This window comes from Harpegnathos saltator, unplaced genomic scaffold (genome assembly GCF_003227715.2).
Source record: "Harpegnathos saltator strain DR-91 unplaced genomic scaffold, Hsal_v8.6 scaffold67, whole genome shotgun sequence".
Taxonomy (NCBI): domain Eukaryota; kingdom Metazoa; phylum Arthropoda; class Insecta; order Hymenoptera; family Formicidae; genus Harpegnathos; species Harpegnathos saltator.
Genome location: NW_020230504.1, coordinates 734,376 through 759,481, shown reverse-complemented (window position 1 = coordinate 759,481; position 25,106 = coordinate 734,376). Strand labels below are relative to the sequence as shown.

Here is a 25,106-nt window from a genome sequence, read left to right as displayed (position 1 = left end):
TTTTACAATTTGAATCGGCAAAAATTTCAATTTACCGTGGAAAAGCGCAACCGACACGAGCGCGTCGTGTTGCTCTTCCGAATATCCAGCGACAAGTAGAGCGTGAATCGTGGTTTAACGTTAAACGCGAGGACACGCGTTGCGTGAGCATCGTCGGAATAAATAACGTTCGCGCATGGCTGGGTTAAAGTAGGTAACTTTTATTTACGATCAGTTTCCACTAGAGGCAATAAATCTCTTTATAATACACACAGAAACGACAGGTCTCGACTTCACGCGCTTCGCTCTGGGATCGGTGATAACCAAACCGGGACTTCGCGATCGCGATCGGGCGGATCGCTTCGTCCATGGGCACATTCGTACACACATTTCTATAATATCGAATAATTTTACGAGGGAATAAAATTCTCGCTTTCGCGTCCGCGTCGGACGATATAGTTATCGTATGAGGATTCGAAGAGATCGCTGTTAACTCGTATATCAAGCGAGAAACGGTATGCCACTTCGCTCTCTTTTCTGCATCTGTTGAATTATTTATCAGCTAATATATTATTTCATAGGCCGCACAACACAGTGTGTATTCGTTTCGGGACGAACGTAAGCGCGTCTTAAATAGGAGAATAAGCGAGCTAAATCTTGGCGCTTCGTAAATTTCGTAAATTTGGTCATAATCGCATCATCTGCATTTCGTAGACATCACACTCTGTTATTTCTAACACAATATATGGAATATATATAGAAACTTGCAGGTACCCTCATAATCTTTCGACGTAATAGAATCTAGCGGGATTTATTCGATTTAACGTGCTGTTGCTCCGAGCCCTTCGGGTTGTATCGCGTGTTATTTCTTCCCGAACGTATTCAGAAACGCATTACCAACACTCACTGTGCGTTTTGGTTACCACCTGTTGGCAGGAATGCGCAACTGAGATATTGAAGTGGGTCGCACTTGGCTAGAAATGAAAATAAATCAGCCCTCGCTGTGCATAGAATCTGTTCCACATCGACATCCAATGTCGATGCAGCCGTAGGTTCATTCGGGGAACCGCAAAAGTTATTTCAACTAATTGATCGCGTTAAATGGAAAAAGCTATAAAACAATGTACGTGTTATTTTTGTGAGCTATCGTTTGTCCTACAATATCACCGTGATTCAGTGGCGCGTGAATGTTTAATATAACGTGGTTGGTACTATTAAAAAAAAGGAATAGAAAGAAAAAAGAAGCAACCAATATGACGCGCACCACTCCGCTGTTCGCTTTAATTTCGAAGCGGGACGAAGGCAGGACGTTGCGCATCCCTGGTGTCTACTTATCTAAGTCTAACGAGAAAGTAACACGAAAAGGGACGAGAGGTCTCACTATCTCTAGGTCGCACGTTTTGTACGATATTTTTCTTCCTCTATACGAGCACGGTGCAGCCGGTGCACGTAGCGTGTGTTACAGGCAATACATAAGTCAATGGACATGAAGTGATTTAAAGTGGTAGAATCGTTCAAACTAGTCTCAAGCGACGCGCCTCGTGTGAGAGGAGTTCTCTCGGTTCTTCAAGTAAAATAAGTGGACGTAAAAGAGGGGCCGTTGGAAATTACGATAAATACGATATTACTCGCGCGATTCTAATTCCCGACGCGCGAAATCGCGATCTTTCTCGCCGACGAGACGAGAGAGAGAAATTCGCGTATCGTCCTCGTCGACGAGACGATGAGGTTTAAGCACTTCTGCCCTAATGAGCGCGAACAACACCGATTATATAATTATCATATATTAGATACGACGATTCTCTTTTTTTTTCTTTTTACAAGACTCACTAGGAAAGTCAGAAAAAATAAGGAGGAGAGGGGGAGGGGTGGGAGCGGACAAGATTGAGAACGAGCGCGAGCGTAATCGTACAATACGTCGAGATATGAAAGTATAACGAAGCGGATGTTTTGTCGCTCGTAAGAAAGATTATTCCCCGCGTAAAGGGTTAGGGGGAGAAAAAAAACTCTCTACCGTTCGGTGCGGCGCTCGGAGGAACGTGGGGCGAAAATGGTACGATTTCAATTGCAGATCGTAATGACTAGAATAAATCGAGTCCGGAAACGGTGCGTCATCGATTCGCGGAGGCTTGCGACTCGCAGGAGCCTGTCGGATCAGCGAAACGCCGTATCCTCTTCATTTATCTCATGGGATGGATAAAGTTGTTAATCCGCGCGCACGACTCGCGCGCGCAACGTACTCCAGATGGGAAATCAATTTCAGCGGTACACTGCGCAACAATGATAAATACTTGGAGACGTTTCCTCGTTCCGTGCTTTCGATTTCTTCCTCGCCGGCCGGCGGGACGGCGGACGAGGAGTTTCAATCGCGCGAAAGCCGATTATGTTAATCCGAGCTATGTTAATCCATAAAATCATTGCGAAACATTGATTTTGACATACAGTTATGCGCGTGCGCGCGCGCGCGCGCGCGTGTGTGTGTGTATGTGTGGGTGTGAATGAGTCGCAGCTGGGCTCGATCTAAATAAATCCGTGACATTTTTCATGTCGTGTCGTTTATTAATTAATACAACCGTGCTCTCTCCGACTGGATTTGTGCGCAATTAAAACGAACTGTCTTTTTAATAATCCGATTCATGGCTATACTACAATTAAAGAAACACGTATACATCTCCATATGAAATGAATTTGAGGCAGAAGCGCCTACACGCGAGATCCCGCATTGGTCTCTTCTCTCCAAGTAGCGTCATCGAAAAGAAATTGACACTTGGAACAAAATGTGCAATTCAGCAGCGCACGCAATTCAGCGGACACGAACGATCAGTGGTGCAACTAGTCACGGTAGTAGGGACGCGCGAAGGGCTTCGAGTGCGAAGAACTACAGGGGAGAGATGAAGAATAGATTATATAGCTAAAACTCGATCGCGCGCGCGCGCGCGACGCTCGAGACGCGAGTAACACCCAAACGATTTATTGGAACCGTAATTTTTGAGCTCGCGCGACAAGCTCGCTCATTATTTACGACTCGAGGAGACAAAGATGTACACTACAATATACACTCCCCCTCGCACTGTAAGTCTAAGTGGAATTAATGGTCGAATATCTCTGGAGCGCGCGGACGCTCGCCTAGTCACACCACTGGCAACGGCAAATTTTCACACATCAGCTTCAAGCTCGAGGTAGAGACAGAGTGGTAGGAGGATCAAGTCGAAAGTGATATTACGGGTAATAATTTCTTTGCATCGGCGTTTGAATCTGCCATCTACGCCTGTTCCGAGCGACGCCTCCGTCCGGGACCGCCGGCGTAGTTCGCTGCTGCGAGCCCCATCATGTGTTTCGCCGATTGAGAACCGCTGAAGCCGCGACTTAGACCCAAATCCAATCCTCGCTTGGTGCTGCGAGAAAACGTGCGGTTATCATGTTTCATTAGACGTATGCGATGTCGACCGTTTTGAAAAGCACATGGAAGTCCTTCGCCGGCGAGCGGCAAAAGCGCTTGCTCGAGGACTTGAAACTTGCGTCCCGAATTCTTACGATTCTTTCTCGAAATGAGTTAATACTGCGTGTCGGTTGAATAACTCGCTTCGATTTTCCTTTCTGTATTATTCGACGGTAAAGACTAGCTCTTCTTACGATAGAAACGTAAACCGCTGAAACATTGGCGAAAAATTATAAACGAAAGGAACTTGGACAAAATTATACAATTGTGCTCGGTTGATGAATGATAAAATTTTCGTTCACATTGAGCGCACTCGAGACAAATTTCACTGAAAAATCGGAGCGAACTTTTTCACTCTGACACGGATAATAATTATCCGAATTATAATTATCACTGACAATGCGCGATTCCAGTGTCCAGGATAAAAGCATGCACTCTAATGTTGAGATTGTTATCACATTTCCTTACTTTTCCATTTCAGGATGGCTCATTACGGTGCGACTGAGACGAGAGAGTATCTCTAGAAACTCGTCCCGGTCTATGTCGTCTTGCTGATCCCAGTAACTTTCATGGCCGTGCGTAAAATTGGATCGTTCGATTATTACGATTGCAACAAGTTTGCGTGAGCGTTTCTTTTTCTCTTTCCTTCTCTCTCTCTCTCTCTCTCTCTCTCTCTCTCTCTCTCTCTCTCTCTCTCTCTCTCTCTCTGTTTCTCTCTTTCGCTGTCTCAATCTCGCCGCGCGGTGATACGATAGCAGGAAACAAGCGGAAAAACACGTAACTTAACGGCAGTGAAATCGATCGGTCGCCGAACTCGCAATCTTTTTGAAACGAGACCAAGAAAAACCGCGCGTGGACACGGCGACAGAGACGTTCGACAAATATTGTATAATGCAGTTAAGAATGGGAAAAAAACAGCCGCGCGCATAACTCAAAATTATCCGTCGTTGTCTGAAACGCCATTTGGCGACGATCGAGTCACTTTCTGTGTATTCCTTTCTATCGGCTCGGTGCGTCGTCAAACGCGGAACTGGGTTAAACTGTTCGACGCGCAAACAGATGCACTTCCGTTCTCGTTCAACATATTCGTTTAGTTGCGAACACACGAGCATGCAAACGCGCACACATACATACATACACTAAAAGCAACCGCGATCGCGCAATTCGTACAAATGATTGCATCTGAAAATCTCTGTTTAACAAATTATGTAGTTTCATTCGCATGGCGAATATATGTATGTATATTTACGTAACCGGTCAAATCGACTCGATTGAAAACCACGTTGACTCCCTCTATTTCTCTTTTTCGTGCAAATTTTATAGCCTTGATTTTATTAATAATATCGGGATTTATTGGCACGAATATATTCGCCTATGCGTGTGTGTGAGAGAGAAAGAGGGGCAGAGAGAGAGAGAAAGAGAGAGAGAGGGAGAGAGAGAGGGAGAGAGAGAGAGAGAGAGAGAAAGAGAGAGAGAGAGAGAGAGAGAGAACAAAAGAAGGGAGAGAAAGCTAGCGGGGAACTTTCATATACGCGACCCTGCGTTTTGTTTACACTTATAACACTTGTAGCCAGCAGTCCCCGTTGCTTTGCTCTCTTGTCGATCCGTCGTTCAATCTCGTCGAATGGAATTTACCTATGCGGTATTGCGTCCACTAGGAGGCTCGAGACGGCAACGAGCGCCAACAGCGTGCACAGGATCGTTACTCTGGACTGCATCTAAACAGAAATAATCGCGTGATTGTAAGAAATTTACATGACTATCTAGTCGAGCGAGACCTTACGGTCTCGTACGGGAGACGATACACAGGCACATGTGCTCTTGAAAAGTTACACCGAGGAGGGCCTCGGTATCGAAGCGCAATCACATTCAATGTGAAATTAGACATAAATACGGTCGTAAGTCACGCGAATACGCGTCACGTTCGTACGCACCTCCCGTGTAACACGTAATTCACCGCGATATTCACCGTTCCGTGCTCTCTGCCGTTAGAGAGACTACTGTCTGCAGCGTCGTTTAATGGAGAATTACGTACGGCGATGTTAACGGATACGCTTCGCCATGCACACGTCGCCGGATTAAAGGGCAGTAAACCCCGGGAGAGAGAAATGTTCCTGATTACGGAGAGCTCCGCCGCCGCCACCGCCGTCTCGTACATCTCAGCGATAGATTGAGCACCAAGAACTGTCTCGAGACGTACACCACCCGCGCTATGGGGTGGGAAACTCGCAGAGTTTCGCGTCTTCTCTCGCGTCGTAAATTTCGAATCCGACGAGATGGAATTTAACCGGAGCGTATATATATATATATATATATCGGAATCTCTCGAATATACAATAATAATAATTCAGACGGTAGTTGCGGAAAGGTGACACGAGCAACGTGCTTGTGCGCGTTTGAAGCGTCCGCTTGGCTTTACAAAAATCACAGGGCCGACGGTGAACGCGAACTCGTAAAGAGAGTTACACCTCGAATTTTGCTCTATACACAGGGTAAAAAAAAACTACAAATGTCTCCTCCTGAGACGCACAATGTCTTTTCCCTTCTTTTTACTTCTGTTCGTCTTATTGATTTGAGGTAACGAGAGGAGAGGCGCTTCTTGCGGCGTGATTCACGCTGCTTCCGGGTCGTCGATCCTCGTCGTAAGCCTCATAAAAGCTGTAAAGATAAGGAAGGTCTGCGCCGCGAGGGATATCTATCTGCTCTTCTGGTGTTTATTTAAAGGGAAGGTGCCTGATGTATATATATATATATATATATACACGTACGACTTGCTCCGCAGTAGCGGGATTCTGTAACTTGTTATATGCTAATAAAGACAGTTTTCGGTTCGTTATATAATGTTGCGCATCTTCTCTGCCATATATTATACCTGCGCAACGACAGATCGTTATCGTAACGACTGCACAACGAGTTACAGGATCTCGCCACAGCACAATTTCCAGACCGAAATTTTCAGATTCGAACGTCGAATTATGTCGAAAAGCGATATCGGACGATGTTAACGCTTAGCTGCGTTTGGTGAAGCAACATGCGATATTGTCCCCAAGTTATCGCGCGTGGTCGTACGTTGCGATGCGACTCTTAAGACGCGAGAAATTCGCCTTCTCTCCCTCCTTCCTCCTTCCCTCCCTTCCTCCCGGTGCCCTTTGGTGAGACGCAAAGTAAGACGGAGATAAGAAGCAAGCGAGAAGAGCGCGAGATGGCTGAAAATTCGCGAGAGGTGCGAGCAACGAAACAATGGCCTCTCCTCTTCGGAACGCGGGGAAAAGTTGGCGCGTTCGAGCGTGCTCGGCTAACAAACTATTCAGCTTCACATTCACAAAGAACATTCCGCCATCGTTCGCCGGTGTACATGACATAAGTATACGGGCAGAATTCCTATTTTGCGCTTAACAGCGCACCCCACGAAGCTGCGGCGGTGAATTTAGAGCTGCAGCGGGCTTTAAATGGAACAACATGCGTTCTTTGACCTTGGGAGGTTACATAACAATTTTCCGGAATATTGCCTCTAACGATAGTTCGTAGAAGAAGAAAACCGGGTCGTTCGCGTACGCGAGCGGCTTTTTTCGCGTTCTCCTTGCTAAAACTCTAACTGGAAAATCTCGACATTCATTACCTTGCTTGGAGATTATTTATTCATTCGCGGAAAATACGCAAGCAATTCAATCAAGAACAATAGATGGATGTAGTTGATGTGTGCAGAAAATGACCAACTTTCCCCTTTCATGATCTCTTTGTATGCTTGAAATTAAAAGATGGACTGCAACTACATTGCAGTCGATTAGGTTAGGTTTTAAATTGGGTCTGAACAAATATGTTTTCGCATAAACACACATATAATCGTAGCGCACAGATAAGTCTGAGAAAATAGCGTAGCGCTGGATAACAATACATAACAGATTTTATTTGCATAAAATTTGACATTAAATTTCTAGCAATTAGGCGTGGTGGCTGGTTTCCAGAAGTTTATCCGATATTTTCATTCGACGGGTACTCGGTGCGGATTCAATACTTCGCGGAAGAACGCGTCACTCGCAAACCCGTTCGTGGCGCACTTTCGGTTGCGAAACATAAACACTCGGCTGCGGAAAGATACGCGGTGCGCAAGAGTACCAAAACAATAGATAAAAAGGGTCACGCGCCATTTCCCGCGAATAGTCAACGTTTCGCCATTGTACGGCCGAGCGATCTCAATCAACACTCTCCAAACATCCGGGACCTTCACGGCGCTCAAACTTGTCCTCGTGTTGTCGCGTATCTTGCCGAGTGTGACATTGCGTTTCGAGACGGCGAGCGACGCGTATATACCGCGGATCCGCCGGATCGGTAATAATTATCTCTCGTATCGGTATTTTTCAGATCGCGTGTTTATCCGTTGTCACCCGCGCGAGTGTCAGTGTGTCAGTGCCACGAGGGTGTGCGATGCTGGAGCAGCGGGATGCTGAATCGGGGAAGCAGGATGGAGGATGCGGAGCGACGTCATGCATGTCCAGGTATGTAAAATCTGTCATTGTATAAGAAGTCTTCGGTATGAGGAGAAGCATTTTGACGAGCTCGCCGAGAACAAAGAGCGAGCGAAATTTAAAAGTAAAAATGTCGAATTATTATTAATATGTGCTGCTCAATATATACGCACTCTATCGCCGGTACTCCGACGAAAAGCGACACTTACTCCAGTCGATTATTCGAAAGAATGAAACTTGAAAGTGACTGTATATTTCGGACGAGGCCAATGGCATGCCATTGAAATTCCCATTCGAGCCGCAGACACGCAGATTTCGCGAAGTGCTTGTTTTCACGACGTTCATTCAATTAGCATTTTATTGCGGTGCAATCATGGTTGGCTTTGAACGACGCGGCGCCTTGTAGTGTGGGCGGTATAATTGGATTCGTTGTTCGAAATAATTGACGGTCACAGCGCCATATCTGCGGTTTTCATATCCGTTTGCGGATAGCGCGGCGCGTACATGGAATATGTATCAGAGATGACACTCTGTTCCCCCCTCCTCTTTTTCTCTTTCTCTTTCACCATACACGAATCGAAATTATTATGTTATGTGTGCAATCGATCTCGCGGAATATTTTTACATTTCCCTCTTTTTTCTGCACAGTGCGTTTGTTAAAAGTGAAACGAAAGAGTTTATTAAATGAAAATCCGCATTTCCCTCAAATTCTCCCTGCATTTGGAGAATTTTATTGCCTTATCATTATTTAGTTGTCAGTAGTTCAATCCACCGATTTATCAAACGTACCGCCTGTGCGTTTGCGTGGCGATACCGCGCCACGTAATTACACTCGTGTGATGCGAAATACTAATATTAGCAAAAGCACAATACATCCACGTGACTGCAAATTGCGTTTCTATCGGAGAGCACGCAGTGTTGATTAACCGAGAACAGGTCGATCTTGCGATCCGTATTATTATTGGCCGTATATAGAGGAAAAAAAAGAGAGGAAGAAAAACACGAGAGTACATTTTTTCATCTCCTTTTTATACCGTAGTTTCGGTTATGCGCACAGCGTTCCGCGTTGGCTGTACCGTTTACTTGTTAAGCGAATTACGTCGGCATTTTAACGATACGCGTATCGAGGATAACTAGTAAAGGAAAAGCGCTCGCCGCTCCGAAATAAACGTCCGGAAAACGTTGAAACTTCGTCTTTAATTCCCTCAGGTTGCCATTAATGCGAATTAGACGACTCCGGCGCCGTCGTTCTCACTTCACTGTCGCTGAGAGAAGTTGCGCGAGCCATAAATCTACGTAATTTCGTCGAATTTATCGTCCGATTTACTTAGACGTAACTGTTACCGGCAAAGATGACGGGGGAAGGGGAAGAGTTAGCACACGGGGGGTGAGACGCGAGCAGGATAAATCGAATCACATCCTCGAGGAAGGAAAGAAAAAAGAAGTAAGCCGAAAGGCGGCCCATGTGGCACGCAGCGCGCGGGGGTATGCTAAGTACACTCGCGGCTAACGTCGTTATTCCGATAAAAATTTATTTTCCTAGAAAACACGTTCTCGATAATTGTCGCCCCGGTAGTGCCATCGCAGCCGCGCGCTGAATCTAATAACGCGATAATCGAGTTTCGATCCCGAGAAATTGTAGCGGCTCGACGATCTTCCAGTCGCCGACCGTTTTTCTTGCTTCCGTCCTTTTAGGGGCTTTTATTTTCCTTCGTCCCGCAGCCTCGGGGAGAACGCCTCGTTCGGCCCAAAAATATTTGCTCACCGTTATGTAGTGACACGTATCAATCTCATCGCGCGGGATGTCGTTGAATCACCATGCTGAGATACTCGCGAATGTACATTTGTCGATTAACTCGGAGTCGATCTCGCCGCGCTGAAAACACTCTCTTTCCTCCCTCTTCCTCTGTATCTTCGTTTTGCTTATTTTTTCTGATTTCTCATTTCGATCGCGAAGAATTAATTTGAGTCAATAAGAATGACGCGGGGTGTGGGTAGCAAATAACCATATTACTATATACGGAAAGATAATGATATCGACGACATTGACGATTTTCTGTTTTCATGCTTCCGGTTCCTTTTGCCCATGAATTATTTACTTCTGCATTTTTTTAACTGTCGTGAATACGTTGGTTTTATTTCCCTGAGTTTTATTTATTTTCCCAATTTTATTCATAGGATTTTTTTCTTTTTGTACGCGTAGGATACTAACGTGCGCGTCGTTTAGAACTACAATGTAACATTTTTCTCTCTTTCTCTTCCTTCCTCTCTTTCTTTATTTCTTTCCCTTATCAATTTTGTCCAATGTCAATATTATACTTTGGATCTATCGTGGCGGAGTTGGTTTCCAAACAACGTCATTCGTGACTGCAACTGTCTTTTTATTATTCACGTATCGTGTGCGGATATCATGCGGAATGGCAGCGCTGTAAAATCCCGGCGCAGATAAGAGCCACGCATGACCAAATTCAAATGATCGCCGATCGCGTATCGCAATCGTTGCTTTATGGGATTTCGAGCGATATCCGGTAATTTCGGAGCCGGCTCACGGATATACAATTGCATTTCACCAGCCTAGCAGTCAACTTCATCACGCGCGATTCATCACAGAGCGATTAATCATGCATAATAAATATAATAATATATCCCGCGATAGGATGGACCTTTTTCCGATCTTTTTGTCACCCGTTCGCGATTCGAGCGCGTCTCTGAGAGAATCTCCGAGAATCGCGCCAATTATTTCTACGTGTCTCTCTTAATTTATCGTGTCCCACGAGTTTCATAAACCGAACGTATCGGGAAAATTACATTAAAGCAGATCGCTCAAAGGTTCACAATTATTCCCGAAAATCGTCACATTTTTTTTTATATTCTTCTTCCTTCTTTGTTTTCGACCGTAATTCTACTTTAATCAGCCCATTCTATTAGTTTAGGTACTCTTGACGAGCTCGGAGCTAAATTGCGGGGGAGTCGCGCAATTTCGCCGCCGACACACGTGCCGTCAGCGATGTCGTCTTCGTGAAATGTTTCCGCGCGCGCGTACGCCAGATAACACGACTAACGTAGCCGAGCCGATTCCGCACGATACATTGTTCGCCGTAGCAACTTTGTCGTCATTGTAGATGCATTTAAATGTGTTTCGAAGTTATCGTGCTGGTGGTGGTGATGGCGGCGACGGCGGTCGAGGGTGGTCGAAGAGCATCGTGTACGCAGTGCACTTACCCTACGCTGTCCGTCTCGTACGTATCGAACGGGGCGAAAATAAAACGTGTACAGGCACGACTTGGGGAACAATCGCGTGACGCACAATGCAAAAGTTTGTCCTTTGCCCGCGGACACACGCTATTAATCCCACGAAAATCGAGCGGTAAGAGCATTTACGCGAACCATCGCGACGGCAGATTGCGTTGTTTGACGAACTTGCGTCAAAAACGCCGCACTTTGGAACGTGTTCGGCATGCGTTCCTGCATTTACGTCAACGTCCCTCTCTTCCTCCTCTTCTCGCCAACTCATTTTCACTCTTTCTACTTCTTTGATCGGTTCCGCCCGGAATAACGTTGGCACAACAGAAAAACTCCCCGTTTCGTTACATTCGCAAAACAGAAGAGAGAGAGAGAGAGAGAGAGAGAGAGAGAGAGAAAGAGAGGCGTGAAATGATCACCGGTGAACTTTCCTTGACTTGACTTACCGCCAGCGGATCTGGAATGTTTACTAGCGATATCGGGTTTTCATTAAAGAAAAACGTAAGGTCTAGGTCTTATCGGAGAATTTTCTCCGTAGCTACAGAGCGGGAGAAAGAGCAACAGCTTCTCGAGTAATCTACGTTACGTAGGTACGTTCCTTTCGCCGAGCAGAAAAAGACTGAGTAAATACGACCGTTGTGCTAATGACGAACTCGATCGACAAACCGATCTGGGTTAGTCGACACCGTCGTTGTCGTTGTCGTCGTCGTCGTCGTCGTCGTCGTCACACCCCCTGCGACAGGGCAAGGCGATCCGCAGCGTTACGTCGGCACATTCTGCTTCTGCTAATATTGATGTTTCATGTCGTAAGAATAATTATGCGATAGGCACGTAGGTACGGCGTACGTGTGCCAACATAGGCGCAAATTAATTCGCGACAGATCGATCGATCGATCGGTCTTTCAATCAGCCATCAGGTATTGTTCTTGATGCGTGCTGATTATGTATATATTACAATTCATTGCGTCACGCATTGCGGCGCGCATTTCGAGAGCCCAGCCGATTGTTATTTTAGCGGTGATCCGCTAAAATAACAATTACGTTCGATCTTGTTCCCCCTTGAGAGGAGGACGGAGGGGAGAGATGGGGCGACCGCGCGTCGTTGCGTTAATCGAGCGTATCCACACTCCGAAGTTTCCCGCGCGGAAGACTAGTCCGGCGGCCAGATAGCGAGGCTCATTAGCATATTTGCTCTCGCGGAACAGTGCTTATCAGGGGCTGCGAACGAGTTTATGTTGGATATAACGCGGCACCTCCGGCTTTATTTCACATCGGCTTTAACACCGGCCGGAGAGTCTGTCGGTTGCCGAAACTCGTGTCGATTCCCTCGCGAGAGCAATCGATATCTGACCGAATCCGTAAATCGCGCTTCGGCCGTTTTTCTTCTTTTGTCAAGTGCTCGGCGACTAGAGCCGACGACTTCCGTGTCAAGACCACACAGGTCGCTGGCTCACAGGACCACAGGACGACGCGCGCGCGTATTGGGTCAGTAGTCCTCGTGAAAGAACACACAACGCCCCGTAGATCCATTTTCATGTAGAATACATTTACGGGGAAGGCACACGGTCGCGCTATTTACGACTCGATCCGCTCTTGAGAAATGTGTGTGTGTGTTCTCCGAAGGATAGATTGGTTCCCGAGCGAAGCGAATCCATCGGCGAGAAAGTGCGCGCGACGCGTCGCGTCTCATCGCGAGAGCGATACGTCACGAAGGTAACGCGGCGCCCAAGAAATTAGATTCTCGTCATACGCGGTACGGATTGTAAAAAGTAGACACGAGATGAGAGAGAGGGAGGAAAAGAGGCCTTTCTTCGCGAACCTCTCCTCAATAACGGTTTTAGCGCGTTTTTATGAGCAGCTCGGCGGTCAATACGAACAGGCATACGTACGTGGTGCCTTTATAGAAGTATTTGTCCCGAGACGGCGATGTCGTCTCGCAAGTGTGAGCGAGCGCGAGCGCGAGCGCGGCTGTGGAAAGTGGAGGAAGGAAGCACTTTGTAACGTCTCGATATCGTTCACGCCGGTTTACGACTTATCTCGGCTTTTTATGGCTTCTCGTCGCGATTAATAAGATTCTGATTTCGGAGTGCTCTCGCACGTCCGTTTCTCCTCTCTCTCTTCTCCTCCTCGGATCGTCGGATAACGGTAACACGACACGGCAGACATATACACGTCGCCGTAAGCGAGGGAGAAATCAACCGAGGTGATGCATACCGACCCGGTATGCACTCGTCAGAGTATCGTAAAGTTCGATCTGAACGGTTTGCGCGCGGTGTGTTACGCAATCGCGGTGAACGCACTCCGCGTGACTTATCGCGTTGTCGCGGCGCAGCGACGTTTTAATAATGACAATCGCACGCTGCCGTTATTTCACTGCGGTGGTGCCGCGCCGGTGCAGTTGATAACAATTGTCGATTACGAATCGACAGTAAATATTTCCGAAAAACGAGCGTACGGGATGAATAAAGCGTCGACGCGCGGGAAAAAGAGCGACGCCACAGTCGCACATCGGCGTAAAATTCGTCACCCTCCTCCCGCCCTCCAGTCCGCACGAGATACTCGAAGGAAGGAAGGAAAAGGCTCTCCGAGTCGTTTCCCATCGGCGAAGGAGCAAATCCGCAAGGAGCTTCCGCCGAAAAATCCACTCCGTCGGCCGGACGTAAACGTCCGTTTCCATTACCGCATCTTCCGTTCGAGTTAGTGACCGTAAACGCTATAAAATTACGTGGACTGTAGCGTGGACATGAATCTTCCGCGCTTATCCCCCGTCACATGTAATCAAACGTAGCAGAGCGATTTATACGGTTGAAATAATTTTCTACGGGGAGAGGAGCTGACGAGAGCGGGGTGGTAGGGCTGCAGCGAAAAAGAACGCGAAACAAATTGAAATTTTATTAACTTCTATTTGCTCTTTCTCTCTCTCCCTCTCTCTCTTTCTCTCTCGCACTTTGCTTCTGGTGATATGTACTTTGTAAGTGGTAACCGCTTTCTGCGAACTTTTAAACAGCGGTTAACCGTACCGGAACGTTTCATCCGACCGTAGAGATGCACGACGGGGGCAGGGAAATCGTTATTTTCGCGCAAAGTGGACGCGAAATGAAGTGTTGTTGTTCGTTCTCTCGTAGCAGCTCTGCTGAGAACATTCGTCATGTACTCTCGAAGTGTCGCTTTAGCTCTCTCGACAGTTTGCCGGACTTTAATGGAAAAGGGAGTAGAATAATCGCGCGAGTAAAATTTGCCAGTGTAATTAAGAACTGTGTCATTTAGAGCTTCCGTCGTCTCTCCCCGCTCTCTCCGCGCCTCCGGAGATGATGCATTCGATATCTCGATCGGCGAGAAATATCGCGAGTTCTCTCGCGTAGGTGCGGTCACAATCGGTTTACGCGCTCGGCGTATCGGCCTTCATTTTGACACGCTCTCACCGCGAAGGGCGAGATAGGTTCGCAGTTTCCTCGAAAAGCGTGACTTTTCTCTCGTCGACACGTCAACCGGGCCAACTACAACACGCCTGTCCGATCGATAAGCGATTTAGCCGTTATGTGAATTCGAGCATTCGCGACTTCGCGCTCCACTCGGAGGTAAACTCGACGAGCACTCGAAGATTCGCAGCACACCCGGACACAGACGGGCGGTCTGTTTTTCCTCTCGAGAGCTGCAAATATTGTTTCAAAAATTTCCCATAACTCCATAAAGATGTGTCATTTTATCATTCTCGATGCACGTTCGTTTGTAATCCCGCCGATCCTCCCATTCGACATTTGCGCCCGCCTTAGAAATTATATTGTCGACTCGAATATGCGCCGGCGAAAGTTCGATTTTCGCAAACGTATCTCGAATGAATATCTGACGATCAAGAGAGAAAGTATTGACCGAATCGGCAATTCGATTTCCAGTATCTTCATCATTATTAAAAACATGTCGGATGTGGAAAATATTAAAATATTGTTAGAAAAATAAGTAGCCTTTGACGTTTCGCAGTAAATTACTGCAAGGAAGAACTACAGTAAGGAGGGTAGATATTTATGTAACATATTTTACGATATACGACTTGCGATCAAGAGCGTAAATTTCACAGAAATGATGCTTCAGACAAATTGTTGCGGTTCTTTGAAAGATTAGAAGATTGAACAATGTGCCGGACTTGCTAACACGAGAGCATAACGCTATTCTACGAACGTGCTCGCCCAGCAGCAGTGAAATTCTTTAACGCGCTGGAATTTCGACAATCCCGTCGTTGTATATAGTCACATCACACAGTAAAGTGCCTTTGTTTCGAAAAGATCCTTTTTCCCGTCGCTCCTGTCATCGCTGCCATTGTTATCGTTGTTGTCTACCCGCGGCTTCGGCTGCTTTGAGAATTTCGCACGCCGCGGACGATGAGCGCGCTGTCGCAATATGGAAATGTGACCGTAACGTTCCACCACGTGTGATCTCAACAAAATTGTGTAGGCGAAAAATAGCGAGAGAAGGAAAGAAACAGAGAGAGAGAGAGAGAGAGAGAGAAAGAAAGAAAGAGTTTTTCTCTTCGACATCACATCGCGTGACATTTAATTTCGTCGAGCATTAAAGTGTTTAAGCAAAAAGAAAAAAATGGATTCCTCCTTTTCCCAGTGTTTTTTTTTTGCGTGTAATGTCATGTTTACTTCGCTTTTCGGTAAAGTAGTAAAAGTGTCATCATCGCGGCAAACTCAGCTCTTCCTATGAAACTTCAAGTAACATGTGCGACGCGCTAATCCCATTAGAAAACGTATAAACGAGATGGATGCATACACGCGTCTCGACGGAACTTTCGTCGTGGATGTCCTCGAGTACCGGAGTGATGTATCGTTTTCTTGACATTTATATATTAGCTGCCTCTTCGGCGTGGCACTTAATCAAAATCTGCTTTGTAGGAGTCGGTCGTGCGTGAATTAAATTAATTCATCACGAAGCTTCAAGCCCAAGAAAACGCGCACATCTGGTCGACGCGATCCGCCGAATTTTCCAACTCGGACGTTGCGTCAGCATGTTCTGAGGGGGAGCTGCCCGATGCGAAACTTACAAACTACTACATGCATCGAAAAAGCTCCTCTCTTCTAGTTCGACCGACCGATTGCACGCCCGGGTGTGCTTTGCGACGCGGCACGTCGCATCATGTCGCGTTGCTTTGCGGAAAGTGAGTCTCACACTGCGACAAACACAAAGCGCGCGCAAGTAACGCCATTATCGTTCGCTTGAGAAAATTGCCATTCTCCGTGTAATCTTACGCTGATCTAACTTTAAGTGCTTGAGGGATTTGCCAAACTGAGAGAATACACACAGAGCGGGCACAGCTGTTACGCGCGTAAAGCCGTGACACGTAGAGCCGATAGGTGTGTGCACCGAACGCTTTACGGGTTTTATATGATAAAACTGCGAGCTCACAACAGAGGGAGGACCGGCGCCATCGCGGCACGCCCGGTATTCCGTCGATCCCGGAAACGGTTTTGAAAGTAAATATATATTATCGCTGGATTTCCCATGAAACAAGAAGGGAGATTCCCGAGATCTCGGCTAACTTATAAAATGGCAATAATTTCTCGGCAGGAATCACGTCTAAGAACAATATTTCGCTACGTTTCGTATCTCGAAGAGACCGTTGTCTTCGAGACTGAACTTTGAAATGTTTATTCCACATAACTCGTACATCGACTTTTGCTGTACAGTTTGTTCCGTCGTCGACGTGAGAGAGCTAGCCAGCGTACAAAGATCGAGCACTGCTTGCGCTCTTATTTTATTTTACATCTTGTCTTATTTTACAAGCAGAGCTACGTGTAGCTGAATGTCGCGACTTAACATTGTACTTTTAATACACTTCGTGTACTTTTAACACACAAGAGCCGACGGACTAGCGTTACACGATCGATGAGCCCGCGAATTTGTCTCCCGGTGGAGGTTCTCAAATTCTAGTGAAAATATGTGGTCTAGTTATCTCGTTATCTTTCAATAGTTATTATATGAGTAATTTATTCGGAAGCTCTCTTTTTCTCTTTCTCTTTCTCTCTCTCTCTCTCTCTCTCTCTCTCTCTCTCTCTCTCTCTCTCTAACTCTCTTTTGAGTGTTTCATCATCTTCACATTGTTAGATTCTGCTCCCAATGTTATGAATTAATCCTTTGATTAGCGGATATGCAACGTTGCGTTTTGATATTTCTGAAAATTCAAAATTTCTAAAATTGAACATTCAAAGGTTTTTTGAGGTTGCTCTATTCATGATGAAATTGAAAAATAAAAATTTGGTGAGCCCACAAACACCAATAGAGATGGTTAAAAATCAAAATATTATCCATATATTATATAGCTTATCATCATAAATTATACTTATTCGTTGTTTCGATATTTTGTTATTTTATTGATTTTATATAAAAGTATTGTATATCTTTATTATTTAACTTTTTCTCGTAACAGATAGCCAATTTTGATGAAATAAAATTATGATTTTAGTTATATATTGACTTCATATTCAGTGGCGCCAAAAACCCATAGATACAAAATTTTAATGACATTGCTTAACTTTTGGAAATACATTTTTCTGAACTTGAGCGCTTTGACGAAATTTAGCTCACCAGTCAAGGGATTAATTAAATTCGAATTGAACGTCAGTTCGCGGAACCATCACTGGTGTCACAGATTATGTATTTGACGTATATTCAGGCATAATTAATTATTCAGTACTCGTCTCCTGCGACATCCATAATAATACGTAATTTCAAACACTTCCGCATAATCGTGTGATTTCGAGATTATTATTCTACCAGCATTGAAGTGAAGCACGTTTGCGATTTTATCTAGAAGACGTTTGTTAGACGAATACCTGGGAAGAACTCTTAAAGAAGATTTGTTTTATTCAATACAATCTCACCTTGAGGTTACCGCACAAGTGGTCATTTGAATTTCGCAATTCGATACGTTTGATATTAAACCGATTTAAAATCGCAGCTTCGCAATACCGAGATAAATCAGCCATGGCGCGAGAAAATACCGCATCTCGTGTGTATTTATCTTCATAGAAACGAACTCTGGGTACATCTGTATTGTTGCGCCGTTTCTCACAGTACCCCCACGTGTAAGTCTCGGCTGTGCCATCGGCTCGACCTCTATTATTAAGAGGCTGCCGTATCTTTTCGATCAAGAAGACAAACCGACCGCCTCCGTGTTCTCCTTTATGGAAACAATATCTCGATGATGTTTTCTCGGGTCGGGCGAACGTTTCGGCAGTTTCGACTCGCGCGTCTGTCCCTCCCTGTCTTTGGCGACCACATTCCACATACGTCACGGCCTGGCGTTGCGTTATTTATATGCGGAGTGGGTATTCATCTCCACGGCGTGACAGTTTCCTTTCCACAAGCCGTGGGATAAATTTTTTTTCTCCGCACTAATAAAAAGCTCAGAATTCTCAGGCATTCGTCTCTCTTCCTCGCAGGCGCAAGGTGCAAATTGCTCGCGACGAGGGCGGTGAAAATATTGATTTTCGTCGTGAGAAAATAAAAAAGAAATTAGAAAATATTGATTTTTCTCTGACACTCTCTGAAATCGGGGAGCGACGACGAGCTACTCACACATCGGGACACGCGAGAGTTATCGCTGTTAATTAATGAAAAACGTCAGATCGGGCTTCCCGTTGCAAGATATTTCGTACGAAAACGTGACTGTCAAGAGAATACAGGATAACGAAGGTTTGTTGTCTGTTCGAGCCAATCTGATATCCGCGAAAGAGTCGCGGAGGGGGAGGTAGCGTTTAATCAAATTTGCTGCACGAAGAGATCGCCTCCGAAAGAGAGGAATGCGAAAGGAGACGCGACGCGATCAACTCCCCCTCGCAGAACGACGAGCTCGCGAGGGGTCGTTGGAAAAACGCCGGCCGCCGTTAAATCGGTTATGTAGGCTTTTACTTGGAGAGACTCGGCTCTCTTTCTCTCTCTCTCTCTCGACATTCGTGCTGCTCGTTGTTGTTCGCGCTTATATTACAAGCCGCTTTTCAGCCCGCCCGATGGAATTTCCGCGCTCGCCGCAATAGACACGACGGCCGAGTTTGCCTATAAATCAATGACGCTACTCCCACGCCAGGCAACGCGTTTGCACTCAAAAATGTGCTCGGCTCCTGCGAGGATTCGCGAGTTTGCTTGATAAACACATACGACCGTGCCCCCGGCGCGCACCGCGGAAATAATTAAAGCGGCCGGCTCCAAAGGCGCCGTAAGCCCGGGAATGAGATCGTTCGCGAACAGCGTGGAAAAAACGCGCTCGGTGTTGGGCAGGTCGAAAATATTATTCTCCGGAGCTTTCATGTGACGTGCAAATTTACGGAAATTACCGCATCGAGTGAAATTAGAAACGAAATCACGCGAAATTCCGCCCCTCCCCCCGCTCTCTCTCTCTTCTCTCTCCTCTCTTTCTCGTTGAGAGAGAGAGAGAGAGAGAGAGAGAAATACGTTTGCGTTGATCGGGAAAAAACAGGGGAAAAAAATACACGAGATTTCGGTAAAAATCGTAATCGGCTGTCGGAATGAATATGTACCGAGTGCTAAGTGTTACCGTAGAGGGCCGTCAATTATCTGCTGTTCGTCAGCGGCGTTTTCGTATATTTTCACATCGGAAAACACTATGCGTGTAAAATACACGCTGTGATAACGCTCGGGCGAGCGTGAGGTGGAAAATTAGATGAAGGTATTTTTTATAAATCAACGACACGCGAGCGAGGCGACCGACGATGGCGGCAGCACGTTTAGGTGTGCTACGTAAATTCTAGAATGAACGCTATATATATATATATATATATACACACATATATAACCGTCGTGTCGTACATGTATACGAGCACACACCTGCTGGTTCCGACTGTGACTGAGGGTAAATATTTTAAATGGTTTACCGCGGCGAGGATATATCGCGTTCACAAGCGACGTGCTCCCGCGGCTTTCGCTTCGTTGAGCGCGAAAGTTTGAGCGCGTTCCGATTACAGGTAGGACTCGGTACCATTAAGGATCCATTCATACGGGAGCCGCGAACTTATCGTCGGCGAAACAACATTATTCGTTGCGTCATTTCGTCGGGCATTTCGAATTTTGCCCCGCACACAATTTGCTGCCCATGCGCTCACCATCCTCCAATGTTATTATTTTAAAAACACGCCGGCAACGTCTCGTCGTCTTCGGTGCGCGACCACCGTGTTTGATTCGCCGCGATTACGATAGAATCGAATGTAACAAGAGAGAGAACTGCTCATCTCCGACGCGGAAAAAACCGTGAAATAACGTTTCGAAAATAATAACGGTAAGTAAGTAGTAGTCTCTTGATGTGTGTGTGTGTGTGTTACCGTGATCGCGAATTATTAGAATTGCGAAGAAAGTGCCTGCTGGAAGGCGTAGCGGCGTTGAGACAAAGGATGCAAGAACGCTTTCATCTTTTATAGAGGCGATTAATCGCGACTGGCTCTTTCACGAAAGAGCTCGCGTATTTAAACGTCGGCAAAAGTGCGCTCAGCATTTTACTTTTCCACCGTTAATCCCGGAGCCAATTCTCGAGCTCGACAATTTCCTGCCGGAACGGCGCGGCGCGGCGCGACGCGACCTTTCCCGAACGTAGCAGCTAGCCACTGTCGCTAATCGTTTCGTAAATACCCGCAAGCGTGTATAGTTCCTATCTAAAGTCAATCGTAAAATATTTGCCCGCGCATATTCCCGCACGCCGGACAAACGGTCGGTCAATATTTGACGATCGATTATTAGAGTCACCGCAGCGCAATCCGATCCGCCGAAATTCCGACCTCTTCGCGGCGAGTTTCGCCACTTCGCAACAGCTCCTCGATATTTGAATTCCATCGGCCAGTCGTTCCAGTTCTGGACCGTTTCAGTGTAGAGAAATGACGCGTAAAAAAGTGTCTTTTTGTCTTTAACTTTTAAACGATTAACGTCCACTTCAGCGCGATTGAATGCACACCTCATTCTCGCATAGCCGATTACGTTACCGCTCGCGAAAGACAAGGCTCGTTGAAATCGCGCAAACCTATATGCCAAATGTGTGTGAGTCTCGACTGATAACTGTGCGTAAAATGCACGCGCGTGAGCGAAGATCGCGACGAACTGTTTATCGTTCGATGAAATGCGCCTAATGATCAGCCTGTAATCAGCCTATCGTCATCAAGCGATCGCGTCTCGACGCGCGCTGTTGAAAAAGTGTCAATTTTTGTCCCGGGAGCGATTTAATCGAATAACCGCTTGTAACTCGAAAGCGCGCGCCCTTGATTAGCCGACATTATTAGCCGATCATCGTAATTAGAGAGGAAATTACGAGAATATACACATCGCGCGGAGTAATCCCGTTGCGAGCGTAAGCGCGTGTATACATAATTCCTGTCGCGCTCGGCGATGGCGCGCGCGCCGGCTGTAATTGGATATTAATCGATTGTGCGAATTATCATAATGAGTTCGCCGCGGTGTGGGTTCCGATGCCTTCATATTTTGTGTCTAAATAAGCGCATCGGCTTTTTCCGGGCCTGTGTGCGCGCCCGGTGGAGGGCGCTATGTGTGAAACCGCGTGCGTCCTCTCCTCTCTCTCTCTCTCTCTCTCTCTCTCTCTCTCTCTCTCTCTCTCTCTCTCTCTCTCTTGGCTATTGCGGCGCGCGTATCTCGCTGGTCGCTTTATGTACCAACAATTAACCCTTTTACCGCTACTACGGATACACGCGTATTGCTTCACGCCCTTTAGGTTCGCGCCCACAAGCTACGAGTTACGAGCGCGCGCGGTGAGCGCTTGATAACGCTATTTTACGGGGGGAGCGATGCGTTAACGTTGGTCCGTCGTCGAATTTTGCGCGATAACGCGGAATTCTCCTTGTTTGCACACCATACTTAATTTCAACTAGTCGAATCGCCCAGATCCGACGTAGTGATGCTAGAAAAGGCTATTGAGATTTTGTCTCTCCCTCATTAAGTAAATATCTTTTTAATGAATGAATAAATGAACAAAAGAATCTTCCTTTCGGGGAATCTCGCGAGAAACTCCCGTTCTGGCACAGTCTTTATTCGCATTTAGTATTAAATAAAGCAGCGCGAAATTTCTCGCCAACGAATTTTCGTATTATACGCTCTCGAGAAGGAAGCAAAAACGTAAGTCCGCTCGACGGTCCGGCGCGAGCATCGAGCCTTTATATCTAATTACGTTTGAAGATGCGGCTCGTAAACAATTTTTACGAGTAGATTGGTAGCGTTACTCGGCGATTCGATTAGGGCAAGTTTCTCTCTCTCTCTCTCTCTCTCTCTCTCTCTCTTTCTCTCTCTCTCCGTTCCATCTCATTTCGCTGTAACTGAGGCAGCGTTCGACAATGCAGCTTTTAAATATATAGACTGCGGCGCGTTTTCGGCTCGGATTTACGAGTTGCACTTTGCGAAATTTCGTGTACCATCCTCGCAATGTGGTCGTTTAATCCGCACGATATCTTCGCGTCACCATCATATAGCGCGCCTCTGTCTCGCCCTTCGTTTCATCATGGATGCGTGCCGATGCAAAAAATACTTTCCTAATGACAGACGGACTCCTGTCCTGTCTTTTTAGCTGCGAAATATCTTAGCGCGCTACGACGAAAGAGATACGTGACTTAGCGCAGTTAAGTTAACCAGAGAATAACTTGGAACCTTTGTCTCCGAAGTTTGACGTTCCCTCTCAATACGCTCGTCGTCGAAACTGAAGCTACGCAAAGTTTATGTAAATTTTTTCTCTCTACCATCACGTTTCAACCCTCGTCATGCGGACACCGCTGTGGGTCTGTTCGGGTCGTTCCTGCCGAGTAAAAACACTGCCAAGTGTCAAGCCCAATTGTCTGTTTTATATATCACAGATATCAAAAACGCATTTTTGGCACTTGTGCGATCGAAAGAAAATCGTACGCGTGCACTGCTCAAAAAAGGAGCAAGCACTTTTTCATAGGTTGTCTTTTTCTCTCAGTTCTTACGTGTTTCTCTAATATTTCTCTTCGGAATCAGAAAGATTTATATAAGCACGGTAAGATCAAAGTTCAAGCTTAAGAATTACACAAGGGACGCGTGGAAACGAAGTTCTATTATGCGAACCCGAATAAACGCCCCGCCGCTTAGCTTGTTTTAATTCTATGACATCTTTGAGAAAATCTTTGAGACAAAATTTTTTTTCACATTGATATCGACCAAAGTAGATCTCGAGCACCTCAATGAGTAATATCCTCGCTGTCCGAGGCACAAAAAAGCACTTCGCTACTTCATTTACTGCGATTCTACTTCTAATCGTGAATTTTCCCTGCGGGTTAAAATAAATTTTCCACGCGACTATCGAAGGGAATTGCAAGTTATCTTGCTCTAGAATCAACGAGATGCGCGCAAACATGCTGCACTTGTGCCAAGAAACGGGGTAGCATTAACGTGTACTCGCCATGATTTATACGGTCTGACAAAGCGCGGGGATAACTACTGCCCGAAGAGACACGTACTTTACTACTGTCCAAGTCGGAGCGCGCGAAGTCTCACTACTGTGCGAGACAACGCGCTTCGAGTTATATTATTGCCTAATCAAGTGTAAATCTGTTTCTCTATCTGCCGCGCACCGGTTTGTGCCGTGTTGATCACAATCGCGCGCGAACGCGGGGATTCTCGGGGTATATTGCTCGATGCGCTCGAAAGGTCGCTGTTGCTAACAACAGCGGACGACTGAATGAGCTTTACGCGTCTTTCCAATCGATCTCAGAATCCCGTCAAACGACAGTTTCTACAGTCTGCGAATCAAACGAGGAATAACAATATCTCATTACTGAATACTCGCCGAGAAATCAAGCCTCCTCCCCCGTTGGTACTTTCAGCCGTTCGCAGTCGCAAAGTTACCGACGATCTCTCCGATCGCGACGACAAATCGTTCCGGGACAGCTCGCGGAAGGAAAAAAGCTCTCTCGCGCGAAAGATCTGCTCGTCAATCGAACGCCCGTCTCGACAGCGACGGCGAGAGCGAAAGAGCGAAAGAGCGAAAGACTCCGTCGCTCATCATCTTGTGCTCGCAAGGATCCTTCGATCCAGCGCGTCCGGTTGGTGCTTTCTCTCGGTCGCTCGCGATTCAACAACGACCGATCTCGCCGCGACGACGAATCGTGCCGGGATTTGTAATCGACGCGGAAGGAGCTTCTTACGCGGGGAGGGTGCATCTGCCGGGTGCAAGCAACACTCACCTTTGCGCTGGTAGGAGCCGGGATGGCAAGTGATCGGAGCTGTGTGAGAAGCGGTTCTGCGTGGCTCAGCGGTGGTACGTCGTCCTGTCGACGGTGGATACAGCTCTGCGAAGGCGAAGCGTTTGCCGCCCGTTTATATAAGCCCGCGCGCGACTTGGCGGCTCTCACCCCATGCACGGTCCCCACCCCCGCGTCGGGGCTATTCCCACCCTCGCCGCAGAGCGCCGCCGAGGCATTCTCGTCCAATCAAACGTACTCGTGTACCTCGGTCACGGTGTAACCCGCTGCTCTATTCCTGCGGCCACCCACGACCGCGATATCTCATCGCGCGTCGAACTCGAAATCTCGCGCGAGAGCCGTCGACGAGCGACGGCCGCCGCCGCCGCCGCCGCCGCCGCCGCCGCCGCCGCCACCGGGATTTCCGCCGGTGGACGTGTATTCCACAGGTGCTCATCCCGGACACTCGCGGGAAGTCGCTACCTTGATAGATTACCCGACGTTGACCGGCTGGTTCGATCGCCAATAAGTCCCCATTTGTGGTTACAACGAGACGACCGACACATTTTTCCCGCGCATCGCGTTCGCACTCGCGTGAAACTATTGGCTCGAGCGATAAATAAAATATTCTCCACGCGAACGTGCCGGATATTTATTTGTCCCTCAACTCTCGCGGAAAAAATCGCTGCTGTAAGCTGCTCCTCGGTTGGCTCAGCCGACAGCTTGGCAGCTTTGAGTTGGAATATGTGTTGTGAATGAATGAATTAAGTTCTTCTTATT

General features: G+C 46.8%; 1 protein-coding gene across 2 annotated transcripts; it reads right to left on the bottom strand.

Annotated features, from left to right (window-relative positions):
* Positions 1 to 180: 180 nt before the first annotated feature.
* Dh31 (diuretic hormone class 2) lies at positions 181 to 24,464 on the bottom strand. Of its 2 annotated transcripts, XM_011153461.2 has the most exons (4): positions 24,330 to 24,460; positions 5,054 to 5,136; positions 3,887 to 3,982; positions 181 to 3,374 (listed from the first exon to the last, which is right to left on the bottom strand). In XM_011153461.2, the coding sequence occupies exons 2-4, from the start codon at positions 5,134 to 5,136 to the stop codon at positions 3,242 to 3,244; spliced, it is 312 nt and encodes a 103-aa protein (XP_011151763.1). In that variant the 5' UTR covers positions 24,330 to 24,460; the 3' UTR covers positions 181 to 3,241. The 2 variants fall into 2 exon arrangements, with proteins under 2 accessions (XP_011151763.1, XP_025160820.1); XM_025305035.1 differs by lacking the exon at positions 3,887 to 3,982 and having other exon boundaries at positions 24,330 to 24,464.
* Between the last annotated feature and the right edge of the window lie 642 nt (positions 24,465 to 25,106).